The following is a 13,857-nucleotide window of genomic DNA, read 5'->3' as shown; positions in this document are numbered from 1 at the left end:
CCAAACTTCTTCAATTTTTAAAAGGGCATCTCTAATAAATCTAAAGCTGATATCATATTGAATGGTAAAAGGCTATATGCTTTCCTCAAGTCTGGCCTCCCTAACACTTCTATTCAATATTGTACTAGAAGTTCAAGCCAGGGCAATTAGGCAAAAAAGAGAACTAAAAGTCACCCATGTTGAATAGTAAGTGAGGTCAGCAGGTTGAAGCATATAAAAATCAATAAATAAATATCACATGTATCTTATAGATTAACAATGACCAATCTGAAAATGAAATTAAGAAAAAATGTATTTACAGATGAACAAAAAAATTAGTCAAGGAAGTGCAAAACTTACATGGAAAACTATAAAACACTGAATGAAACTAAAGACATATAAACAGAAAGACCTTCTGTGGGGTGCCTCCATGGCTCAGTTGGTTAAGCAACTGCCTTCGGCTCAGGTCATGATCCTGGAATCCCTGGATCGAGTCCCACATCAGGCTCCCTGCTCCACAGAGAGCCCTCTTCTCACTCTGACCTCTCCCTTTTCATGTGCTCTCTCTCTCAAAAAAAAATTAACTAATTAATTAATTAAAATGACATTCTGCGTTTATAGAAAAACTAAAATAATTGTTAAAAGACAGTATTAGTAAGATGAATCTCTGTATCTTTGGATGAGGCAGCAGTTTCTTGGTTAGGACACCAAAAGCTCAAACAACCGAAGGAAAAAACAGATCAATTTGACTTCATCACTATTAACTTTTGTGTATCAAGTTACCTTACCAAGAAAGTGAAAAGAAAACCCACAGAATAGGAGAAAATATGTACAAATCCTGTACCTGACAAGTGTCCAATATCCAAAATGTGTATATTATTAAAAATTACAGCTGAATAATATTTAAAAACCCAATTTAAATATTGGCAAATTATTAATTTTTCCAAAGAAAATATACAAATGGTCAGTAAGTATAGGAAAAGATGCTCAGCATCATTAGTTATTAGGGAAATGCAAATAAAAACCAAAATGAGAAACTATTTCACAATGCATAGGATGGCTATAATAAAAATAATGGAAAATAATTGTTGGTGAGGATGTGGTGAAATCAGAACTCTTAGTTTGCTGGTGGTATTGTTAAAAGGATATAGCCACTTTGGAAGACAATTTATCTATTCCCCCAAAATGTTATAGTAGAGTTACAATTTGAGCCAGCAATTCCACTCCTAGATATATATATCCAATTCAAGAGAATTGAAAACATGTTCACATAAAAATTATTAAATTATTTATATTAGCAATAAACAACCCAAATGTCCATCACCTGATGAATAAACAAAATATGGTATATCCATGCAATGAAATATTATTATTATTTTTTTAAGATTTTATTTATTTATTTGACAGACAGAGATCACAAGTAGGCAGAGAGAGAGGAAGGCAGAGAGAGAGGAGGAAGCAGGCTCCCCGAGAAGTGGAGAGCCTGATGCAGGGCTCGATCCCAGGACTCTGGGATCATGACCTGAGCTGAAGGCAGAGGCTTTAACCCACTGAGCCACCCAGGTGCCCCTGAAATATTATTTAATAATAAAAAGGATTGAAGTATTGATACATGCTACGACATGATGCTAAGTAAAAGAGGCTAGTCACATATGGTATTGTTTCATGTATATGAAATGTCCAGAATAGGGAAATTCGTTGAGATGGGAAGTGGATTAATGGTCTCCAGAAGCTTTTAAAAATCCCATACTCATGGGTATGGGATTTTCTTTTGGGTGATTAGAATGTTTTGAAATTAGGTAGTGGTAATGGTTTTACAACCCTGTTCTAAAACCCACCAGATTATGCACTTTAATATGGTGAATTATGTAGTATATAAATTATCTTTTAATAAATTAATGCCATCATAATAAGTAGTATTTGTGCTCATATGATCATGGCACTGTTAATGTGCTATGTAGATTAACTTGAGAGACATAGACATAGGTAATTTAATAGCAAGACATATAAATTTTTTAAAGTCAGATTCATTATAATCTAATACATACACTCTAAAATTCTTATCATTAAATTTAAATTATTTTATCTTCTTGATGTTATAATTATTTCAGAAAAACATCTCACACTTACCTTTAAAAGGAACAAGTACAATAATAATGGACATTTAAGGGAAATTCTTTACATTGACTATTCATAATACAATTGAAACTAAAATCTGAGAAGTTAAGCAGGATTGTTGGATGCAATATGCACTATTTGAACTTTTTACATAAACTCTTATTTGTATAACATTTTATTCATGTTTTAAAAAATCTATAAATAGATGAATATGACTATTTATAAAAAAAATTTTTTTCAGGTCAAGCAAATAAAATAGCCAAAGAAGCTGCTAACAGATGGACTGGTATGTATTATAATGGTACTGATAAGCTATAGTTAAGCTTTTTCCACACTTACTGTGGTATATGAAATGCAGAAGCTATTGTGCCTAGTTTTGTTCAAGAAAAGACCTTTCTAGAAGTGTATGTATTAAGTTTTGTTTTTTGGTTTTTGGTTTTTTAAGATTTAGTTTGTTGGGGCTCCTAGATGGCTCAGTCAGTTAAACATCTGCGTTAGGTTCAGGCCATGATCCCAGGGTCCTGCTCAGCCTGCTTCTCTCTCTTCCACTCTCCCTGCTTGTTTTCCTTCTCTTGCTCTCTCTCTCTCTCTCTCTCTCTCTCTCTCTGTGTCAAATAAATAAATAAAATCTTTAGAAAAAAAAAAAATAAAGACTTTGTTTATTTTTAGAGAAAGAGTGCACACAAGTATGAGCAGGGGGAGGGACAAAGGGAGAGAGAGAGAATCTCGAGCAGACTTTGCACTGAGCGTGATATAGGGTTCAATCCCATGATGCTGGGTTCATGACCTTAGCCAATACTGAGTTATACATTTAATTGAGTGAGCCATTCAGGCATCCCGGTATTGAGTGTTTATTAACTCATTATACTAAAGCATTTTAGTTACTTAAGTTTGTTGGTTTTTTTTTTTTTAAGATTTTATTTATTTATTTGACAGGTCACAAGTAGGCAGAGAGGCAGACAAAGAGAGAGAAGGGAGGAAGCAGGCTCCCTGCTGAGCAGAGAGCCTGATGTGGGGCTCCATAGCAGGACCTGAGATCATGACCTGAGCTGAAGGCAGAGGCTTTAACCTAACCCACTGAGCCACCCAGGCACCCCTACTTAAGTTTATTTTTTTTTTTAATCGTACTGTGAGTCATTTTGTATGTAAAATACAATGTATTTTTGTAAAACCAATGACTGCTTACAGTTTAACTTCTATGTAATTTTTCCTAGATAAGTCACTTGGGCTATTACTTAAGCTTTATGATTTTAGTATAAGATAAAACTTCAGGAATTTCATGAATTCTAAAGATTTGTCTTCTTGTTCATAATAATAATAGCTAACATTTGTTGAGGGCTGGACTATAAGTCACGCATCACAAAGAGTACCTGTGGTGCATTCTCATTTTATCTCTGCAACAATCTTGTGAGTTAAATAGGATTATCATCCCTAATTTTAGCAATGGAACTGAGGCCATTGGGAGCCCATGGCGACACATGGGCTAGGCAATGAACAGGAATTAGAATCCAGCTTTCCTGATCCCAGAGTCCAAGCTCTTACCACTACATGATATTGTCTTCTCTGTATACCTGCTTTCATATAAATACTTCGTTAATCCATTTGCCAATGGATATACACTCTGGTCTACACAAGAGATGCTCTAAGAAACGAAAATTAATAAGGTATTTTCCCCTGTGTCTTAAAGCGTAGAAGATAATTAATAAGGATTGTTATCAAATATATACAGGTATGATCAGTATTGTTAAAACATGTCTACAAATTACACTGACGTTTTTCTAGTGTTCTAAAGTAATGGTAATTCAACTTTTACCATCTGGTAAGAGTCCGTAATACCTTCACATGTACCACTCATCATCATTCTGTTTATCTGGGAGAGTATGGGTAAAACTGTATTGACACAGAGACGCAGAAAATTTTAAGTGATGCCTTGAGTCAAAGGTGATTAGTCACTGGATGTACAAAGGTTCCAGCCAGGTTTCCTGACTCTGTGTTGAGGCTTCTGTATGTCACACAACATTCATGAATCACGTGTCCTTGTCTATTTCAGAATTAAGTAGGTTGATAAAATAATTGTAATTGTCTTTTTGTTCTGATAAATTTGCAATCTTATTTATTACAAAGTAATACATTTCATAAATATTCTAATGTTTTAGTGATGAGAACAGACAAGGGTAAAAACAGTAAGCCAATATTGACTAAAAGAGAAAAATGAGATGTGTGTCCAATAACTATAATTAAATAATAAATACAATGACATCAATAGAAAATTTGAGAAATACAAAACTTTGAGCAAGGAAGACAAGTGGACTCATAGGTTAAAAATAAGACAAAGTGGCAGGCACCATGGCACCCATGAAAAAGCTCGTGGTGAAGGGGGGCAAAAAAAAGAAGCAAGTTCTGAAGTTTACCCTTGATTGCACCCACCCTATAGAAGATGGAATCATGGATGCGGCCAATTTTGAGCAGTTTCTTCAGGAGAGAATCAAAGTGAATGAAAAAACTGGAAATCTCGGTGGAGGGGTCGTAACCATTGAAAGGAGCAAAAGCAAGATCACTGTGACTTCCGAGGTGCCTTTTTCCAAAAGGTATTTGAAATATCTGACCAAAAAATACTTGAAGAAGAATAACCTCTGTGACTGGCTGTGCGTGGTGGCCAACAGCAAGGAGAGCTACGAGCTATGCTACTTCCAGATCAACCAGGACGAGGAGGAGGAGGAGGACAAGGATTAGAAGTCCTGTGTCTGGGATATTTTGTATAATCTTTAAATAAAATCTAGGAATTACCAAAAAAAAAAAAAAAAAAAAAGACAAAGTGAAATCCTGCAATAGCTCTCGGGAAAGCAGCTCAGTAAGCAGTAGGAACAAGCAGCCTTTGTATATGGTGAGAAGAACTTCACTTTGAAAGGAATGCGGATTGTGTGCTTTATTTAGCTGCTGTATCACTTACTGAACTTCTCTGAAGCTGCTTCCTCCGTGTAGATTATATCTACCTTACATTTTGGGAGAATTAAATAAAACAGTTTGTAAGCCCTTTCACACAATGTCAGATACATAGATAAACAAATACTCCCCTTTCCCGTTCTTCTCTTAAAAAATCCTTTCATGTTTTCCACTTGATCATAAACGTCCAGTTATGGAAAAAAGAATAATTTGAACTTTTCCCCTTGTGTTATTAGTTGAGAAAGAACCTGAAACTGTTAAAATCATATAGGAAGGAAGATGTTTTTAGCACAGTAGAAACAGCTGTTGGGAGCCATATTTCCATTTGAAGTTACAACTTGATCCTTCCAATTTAAAAGTGTTAAGAAAAGCATGGAGTTTAAAAACAAATTACACCTCAGAAAACCAACCTGTCTTCAAAACAAAAAGAAAACATTGGTAATACTTGTAACCAGAGATTTTATCTACTTATTAAAGTTTTGCTTTCTTTTTATCTAAAAAATCTCTTAAAATGTGTTTAGAATGGAAGATAGTTACTGTTCAGTAATTCATTATTTCGGTTTTACAAAATGAGAGATGATTTTAGGGTATAAATATAACTGGAAATATCACATCTAAATGATTTATGGCATTAAATACACCTTTTTTTTTTTTTTTTTTTTTAAGATTCTATTTATTCATCTGACAGACAGAGAGGTATGCAGAGAGGCAGGCAGAGAGAGGGGAAGGGAAGCAGGCTCCCTGCCTAGCATGGAGCCAGATGCCAGATCCAGGATGCTGGGATCATGACCTGAGCCGAAGGCAGAGGCCTTAACCCACTGAGCCACCCAGGCGCCCCTTAAATACACCTTAAGTGTGATTTAACAACTTATATAAAATCTGGCATAATAATTAAGATAGTGGAGTTTTTATGACTTTCTGTGAGAGGCATCTTCGTGAGTGAGGAGGGGGATAGGTGTTGTGAGGTCCTAAACACAGATTCACGTTTATGATTTTGCCCATCTTTATTTCTGCGTATATCCTGGGGATGCCACCATGGAAATAAGCAGAAATCCTACTACTCTTAAGGCTGTTTCTTTAAAGGAAAAAAAACAACAACAACAACTATTTTTTATCCATTTATAAAAATTTCCACATAATAGGAAATTTTATTTGACAGGGAATAAATCATCAAGATCGCAGGTAATATTGTCTTGAAGGCAGACATCCAGCAGGCCAAGGCAGGTTTAGTCAGTCTTTTTGAGTTGGTGCATGAAGCATTGTTGTGGATAGGCTTTTGTTTGGTCTTCTGTTCGTTTTAATATTTGGAGATTTAATTGCTTCTCGGCCTTTTGGCAAAGATCAAGTATAATCTTTGGATGTTTATAATAAAATGGTTCCTTGCATTCATGTGAACCAGCAACTCCTTCCTGCTAAGCCTGTAACCTTACTGTGCTGCCTTAGCTTTATCTCTCCTAATCCAGGTTTGAAGTCTGTTCCTTCATGCTTCCTACAGTGTTGCATCTGTTCTCATTTGCTGGCAGTCTTTCTGTGCTCTTGGAGCCTGTTCTGGAAGCTATACACATATGGAGCCTGTTCTGGAAGCTATAAGCATAATACTTTCTCTTTTTAACATACATAACCCTTTGGAATTATCTAGTAATAAGTTAATGTTTCTCTCTCAACTCTTGTGTCAGCTTGAAGGTGTAGTCTGTCTACCTTATAGGTACCTGTAATAACTTCATACCCGTCTCACGCAGCAGTGGGCCCCATGTAAGTATTTAACTGTGACTAACAAGAATGTATGGTTTTGTAGGCTCTAGGAAAACGAAACAAATCATTCTGGAGTGCCTCATGTTAGTAGTGGTCTCTCATAGGTCCCCAGGAAAACTAAAGATTTCCTTTAAATTGTTACATAAAGATTCATTTTTTAACATCTGTTGATATTCCATTACAGTTTAATTTAAAAAACTGGGGGTGTTTTGTTAACATTCTGTTTGATGGAGTAGTAGTCACTTGAGAAACAAACTTCATCCCAAACATGTAATTATTATTTGTTACTTGGAATTAAATTTCCTAAAATGATATATTTAAAGGTGATCAAACTTTAGTCTGTTAAAGGTAATAAATTCCCCTAATTTTTTAAGGGTAACATAATAAAATAAAACATAATTAAAATAGACATAGCTCAGAGATATTATAGGTTTGGTTCCAGACCACTGCAGTAAAGTGAATATTGCAATAAAGTGAGTCAAATCAATTTTTTGCTTCCCAGTACAGGTAAAAGTTATGTTTTTACTATACTGTAGTCTATTAAGTATACAATAGCATTCTGTCTAAATAAGTAAGGCACATACCTTAATTTAAGAATAATTTATTGCCAGAAAGCATTAACTATCTGAGCTTTCAGTGAATTGTAATCTTTTTGCTGGTGGAGGGTCTTGCTTCCAGGCTGATGGCTGCTGACTGACCAGGGTGGTGGCTGCTGAAGGTCACGATGGCTGTAGCAATTTCTTAAAATAAGACAACAAAAAATTTGCCACATTGATTGACTCTTCCATGCACAAACAATTTCTCTGTAGCGTGTGATGCTGTTTGTTAGCATTTTATCCACAGTAGAACTTTCAAAATTGGAGTCCATTCTCTCAAACCCTGCCCCTGCTTTAACAACTAAGTTTATGTAATGCTGTAAATTCTTTGTTGGTCATTTCAACCGTCTTCACAGCATCTTCACCAGGAGGAGATTTCATCTCAAGAAATCACTTTCTTTGCTTATCCATGAGAAGCACCTCCTCATACCTTCAACTTTTAACCTGATATTGCAGCATTTCAGTCCCATTCAGGCTCCACCTTGAATTTTAGTTCTCTCGTTGTTCCCACCAGATCTGCAGTTACTTCCTCCACTGAAGCCTTGAACTTCTCAAAGTCATCCTTGAGAGTTGGAACACACTTCCACCACACTTGTTAATGTTGATATTCAGACCTCTTCTCATAAATCATGAATGTTCCTAATAGCATCTAGAATGGTGAATGCTTTCCAGAAAGTTTTTAATTTACTTTGCTCACATTCATCAGAGGAATCACTCACTATCTATGGCAACTATAGCTCTATGCAGTGTATTTCTTAAGAAGATTTGAAAGTCAAAAATACTCTTTGATACATGGGCCACAGAATGGATGTTGTGTGAGAGCACAGGCAGAGTCAATCCTTCAGATCTTAATTTGAACAGAGTCCTTCAGGGCTCTAGGATTTTCAGAATGGTAAATGAGCATTGGTTTCAAGTAAAAGTCACCAGCTGTTTTTGCCCATAACAAGAGAGTCAGCCTGCTCTTTGAAGCTTTGAAGCCCAGCACTGACTTCTCCTCTTTAGCTATGAAAGTCCTAGATGGTGTCATCTTTCAGTAGAAAGCTGTTTCATCTATATTGAAAATCTGTTGTTCAGTGTATGATCTTAGCTAGATCTTCTGGAGAACTTGCTGCAGCTTCTCCATCAGCACGTGCTGCTTCTTCCTGCATTTTGATGTTATAAAGATGGCATCTTTCCTTAAACTTCATGACCCAGCCTCTTCTGGCTTCCAACTCTTCCTTCTGCAACCTCTCCAACTCTCACTTCTCAGCCTTCAGAGTACTGAGGAGACTTAGGGCCTTCCTCTGGATTAGGCTTTGGTTTAAGGGAATGTTGTGGCTGGTTTGATCTTCTATCCATACTACTCCAATTTCTCCATATCAGCAATGAGGCTGTTTCACTTTCTTATCATTTGTGTGTTCACTGGAGTAGCACTTGTCATTTCTGTCCTGAACTCTTCCTTTGCATTTACAACTGGACTGCCTGGCACTAGGGGCCTAGTTTTCAGCCTGTTTGGCCTTTGACATGCCTTCCTCACCAAGCTTAATCATTTTTAGCTGTTGATTTAAAGTGAGGGAAATACAATGCTTCCTATCCCTTGAACACTTAGAGGCCAATGTAGGGTTTATTCATTGGCTTAATCTCAATATTGTTGTGTCTCAGGAAATAGGGAGGCCCGAGGAGAGGTACAGAGATTGGAGAACAGCCAGTTGGTGGGACAGACACACAAAACATTGATGGATTAAGTATGCTATCTTATATAGGTGCAGTTTATGGTGCCCCAAAACAATTACAATAGTAACATCAAAGATCAATGCTCATAGATCACCAGAACAAATATAATAATATTAATGAAAGAGTTTCAAGTATGTGAAAATTACCAAAATGTGGCATAAATATATGAAATGAGCAAATGCTATTAGAAAAATGGTGCTATTAGACTTTCTCTATACATGGTTGCCACAAACCTTCAATATGTAAAAACTGCACTATCTTTGAAGTACAATAAAGTGAAGTACAATACATGAGATTAGATAGTTATATTCTTTTTACTTTTTCTTTTATTACATTGGAATAAAGATTTAACCATAAGTCTTTGTACACAATTCATTTTATTTCCTTGGGATAAATCCTTGTAGGTAGATACAATACCTCTTCTGTGGCAAAATGCATTTTTAATTCCCCTCAGAGGACACAAAAGATACCTCTGCTCCTATCTTAGTCTTAAAATAGGAGAACTACCTTCTATTCTCCTCTCCCCTTCTCCTCACACTGACCTGATTATCTGGGAACCATCATTATCTGTGGGGCGAGGAAAAAGTCTAGAGAGAATGTGTACCCTTTGGGAACAGGAGCAATTTCATTCCTGAGCCTCTGCTGTGGAAATGGTGGTAGAAACACCATTGTTATCCTTTCCCTGTTTTTGGATTATTCCTAAATTGAGTATTCTTTAATGGCAGCTAATCTGCTGCATTTTTAAATATGCAATCTCATTGCTGAAAATTAAAAGAATTTTAAAGAATTAAAATTATTAAAGAAGATTAATTTAATTAAAGAATATTCCTTCTTCAGAAATGAATTGCCTTTACTTTTGAAAATAAAGCACACTTCCTATGTTGACACTTCTGACGGTAATAGAAGTAACAAAAAAGAATATTATATTTAACATGTTTTATGATTGTGTTTTTAATTCTTAAAAATATTTCTCAATTTTCTTTATAGATAATATATTTGCAATAAAATCTTGGGCCAAAAGAAAATTTGGTTTCGAAGAAAATAAAATTGATAAAAACTTCGGAATTCCAGAAGACTTTGACTACATAGACTAAAATGTTCGATGTTGGTAAAGGATCTATGTACTTGTGAATATGTAATTTTTAAAATGTTATTCAAATGTACCGAATTGCCATTTACCTATAATTGTGTTTATCATTTAATTAATTTTAAATAAAGTACAAAGTAGACATGATTTTCTCTTTTTTTGATCTATCAAAAGCAGGATTATGACCATATTCCCAGGTGGTCATCAAAGTAGGATAATGCAAATAAAACCATTTACTTTACAAATAATTTTTTAGGGATCACAGACATCATGACATGATAACATTTTTTTAGTTTCACTCAAATATTAAACATTGAGAACTAAGGGTACCTTTGAAGGTCCTATTACAGACATATACCCACACATAAATACTTGGAAAAAACCTTTAAAACTTTAATGGGTTCTCTACTATTTTTCATTATTTAGTGGGAAATGTATGTGGTTGATTTTCATTATACTGCATCATGTTTGTGAATTTACTATAGAAAAAAATACAAAATGTTGGTGTACTCAAGTTTAGAGTTAGGTAGTAATTTCTCAGTCATGAAAACTTCTTTTGACTTTTTGATGCCCTTTTACTCTAAAGAACAAGCATGTGACCCTTTGTCCCAATTTATGCACTTTTTTAAAGATTCAGTGGCATTAGCCTGCCACACATCACCTACTGGAGTTCAGGGATTTTCTTTTTTTCAACTACATTTTTAAAAGCAAATTAAAAATAATTTGTTTTGTGTGTATAACTTTTTTTCCAGTTCAGCTTGGGTATTTAGAGTATGGGCAGGCACTCTAAGAAAAACTTAAAAAAAAACAAAACTAATGTGTGTAATGCTCTTTACTCACATGCCTTAATTTTGTCTCATACTAATTTTGATGTTCTTTTAAGTAACTTGGAAAGATACCCCATATGTCTGAAATGACCAAACACCATCCAAACCATTTGTTGGTGAATCTGGCCTTTGTATTGCATGGAGTCGCTCTGGGCCTTCTTAATTACTTCCTGGAGGTTGTGGGGAGCAAATTGGTCCATCTTTGTTCTTTGTTCTCAAGGCTATTTTATGTTGCCTTAGGGCAACAGCTCGTTTCACAGGAGAAAGTATTTGAAGTGAGAGACAAAAGGACAAAAAATTAAAATAACTAGTCATAAGCCTTTCCCAAAAACACCAATTGTGGAAATTCTAAAATTTCTCAGATACAGTTTGCTATTTATTAGAAATTATACTTCTTTGTTTAAAGAGAGTGTATGTATATTCCAAAAGGAAGCCATTTCTAATGATCCTTAAAAGATTTTAGGTATCTTTGTAAAACATGAAGTATAATTAGCATATATTATTATATTAGTTTCAGGTATACAAGGTAACAACTGGACGTTTGTACACTTTGCAAAATGATCACCACAGTAAATCAAGTTACCATATAAGGATATAAAAGTTTTTTTCTTATGATCAAAACTTTTAAAATTTACTCTTGGCAACTTTTAAATTTGCAATGATGTTATTGGCTATAGTCACCATGCTGTGCATTACATACATTACATCTCCATGACTTATTATTTATATAGCTGGAAGTTTGTACCCCTTGATCCCCATCGCACATTTTGCCTACTCTCCACAGCCTCCCCTCTGGCAACTACCAGTGTGGTCTCTGTATCTATGAATTTAGTTTGGTTTTGTTCTGTTTGCTAGTTTTTTTAGACTCCACATACAAGATTCCATCTTTCTGTCAGACTTATTTCACTTAACATAATACCATCTAGGTCCATCTATATTGTTGCAAATGGCAAGATTTTATTCATTTTTATGGCTGAGTAGTAGTATTTTGTACCACATCTTTATCCATTCATCCGTTGATGGATACTTAGGTTGTTTCCATATCTTCACTATCATAAATAATGCTACACATAGGACTGCACATATCTTTTCAAATTAGTGTTTTCATTTTCTTTGGATAAATATCCGGAAGTGGAATTACTGGATTTTCGTTCATTTTTACCTTTTTTAGAGAACCCCATACTGTTTTGCATGGTGGCTGCAGAAATTTACATTTCTATTAATAGTACATGAGGATTCATTTTTTTCCACATTTTCACCAACAGTTATTATTTTTTGTTTTTGATAATAGCCAATCTGACAGGTGTGAGGTGATATCTCATTATGAGTAGTGATGTTGAGCATCTGTTCATGTGTCTGTTGGCCATCTGTATGTCTTCTTCAGAAATATGTATATTCAGATTCTCTGTCCATTTTCTAATTGGATTATTTTTATATTGTTATTGAGCCATATGAGTTCTTTATATTTTGGATACTAACCTTTATTAAATATGTGATTTGCAAATATCTTCTCCCATTCAATAGATTGTCTTTTAATTTTGTTAACTTTTTTTTTTCTGTATAGAAGTTTGTAGTTTGATGTAGTTCCATTTGTTTATTTTTGGTTTTGTTGCCATTGTCTTTGGAGTCCAATCCAAAAAAATATCACCAAGAGCAGTGTTACAGGGCTCACTGCCTGTATTTTTTTGTAGGATTTTTATGGTTTCTGATCTTACATTCAAGTCTTTAGTCCATTTTTAGTTAATTTTTGTATATGGTATGATAGTGGTCCAGTTTCATTCTTTTGCATGTGGTTGTCCAGTTTTCCCATCACCGTTTATTAAAAAGCCCCCCTTACTCCCATTGTATATTCTTGCCTCTGTCATCATAAACTGATTGACCATATATATTTGGGTTTATTTCTGAGCTCTCTATCTGTTCCATTGACTTATGTGTCTGTTTTTATGTCATTTACTATTCTGTTTTGATTAATATAGTTTGAAATTAGGAAATGTAATACCTTCAATTTTGTTCTTTCTCAGGATTACTTTGCCTATTTGGGATTTTTCTGTTAGTTAGTTTATAAAGATGTAAAAGATTTTTGTATATTAGTTGTGTACCCTCCAGCTTCACTGAATTTGTTTATTATAGTGTTTTTTTGTGGAGTGTTTAGAACTTTCTATATATAAAATCATGTCCACAAATAGTGATAGTTTTACTTCTTCCTTTCTAAATTCAAGTGCCTTTTATTTATTTTCCCTGCTTAATTGGTCTTGTTAGGACTCCAGTACTGTGTTGAATAAAAGTGGTGAGTAGGCACCTTTGTCTGGCTCTTGATCTTAAAGGAAAACCTTTCAGCTTTTTTGCTGTTGAGTGTGATGTTAGCTATGGCCTTGTCACATAGGGCATTTATTATGATACGTTATGTTCTGTTTATATCCACTTTGTCAAGAGTTCTTTTCCTAAATTGATGTTGAATTTTGTCAAATGCCTTTTTTATATCTGTTGAAATGATCATATGATTTTTATCCTTAATTTATCCTAAATTTATTTTGTTAATGTAGCATATCACACTGATTTGGTCTGTAATGTGTGTGCGTGTGTGATGTCCTTCTCTGGTTTTGTTAGCAGCGTAATGCTGGCTTCATAAAATGAATTTAGAAACATTTCCTTCTCTTCAGTTTTTTAGGAAGAGTTTGAAAAGGGTAAGTATCAAATCTTCTTTGAATGTTTGGTAGAATTCACTGGTGAAGATGTCTAGTCCTGGGCTTTTGTTCATTGGGAGTTTTTTACTACTGATTCTCTGTTCTTACTAGTAATCAGTCTATTCAGATTCTTTATTTCTTCCTGATTCCATCTTTGA

The 13,857-nt window shown here is 34.7% G+C and overlaps 1 protein-coding gene across 4 annotated transcripts in view; it reads left to right on the top strand.

Annotated features, from left to right (window-relative positions):
• Positions 1-10,352, top strand: part of MND1 (meiotic nuclear divisions 1) — a 73,458-nt gene extending 63,106 nt beyond the window's left edge. For 2 of the 4 annotated variants that reach the window (XM_032332759.1, XM_032332760.1), the window contains exons 7-8: positions 2,339-2,383; positions 4,532-4,884. In XM_032332759.1, coding sequence (XP_032188650.1) covers positions 2,339-2,383; positions 4,532-4,830 — 344 coding nt within the window. In that variant the 3' untranslated portion in view covers positions 4,831-4,884. Of the gene's footprint in view, positions 1-2,338; positions 2,384-4,531; positions 4,885-10,088 lie in introns of those variants that run through there. The other 2 variants (XM_032332761.1, XM_032332762.1) reach the window with 2 other exon arrangements.
• The last annotated feature ends 3,505 nt before the right edge of the window (positions 10,353-13,857 follow it).

The sequence above is a fragment of the Mustela erminea genome, chromosome 2 (genome assembly GCF_009829155.1).
Source record: "Mustela erminea isolate mMusErm1 chromosome 2, mMusErm1.Pri, whole genome shotgun sequence".
In the NCBI taxonomy this organism is placed as follows: Eukaryota; Metazoa; Chordata; class Mammalia; order Carnivora; family Mustelidae; genus Mustela; species Mustela erminea.
Note: the sequence above shows the minus strand (reverse complement) of the source record. Positions and strands in the feature narration are given on the sequence as shown.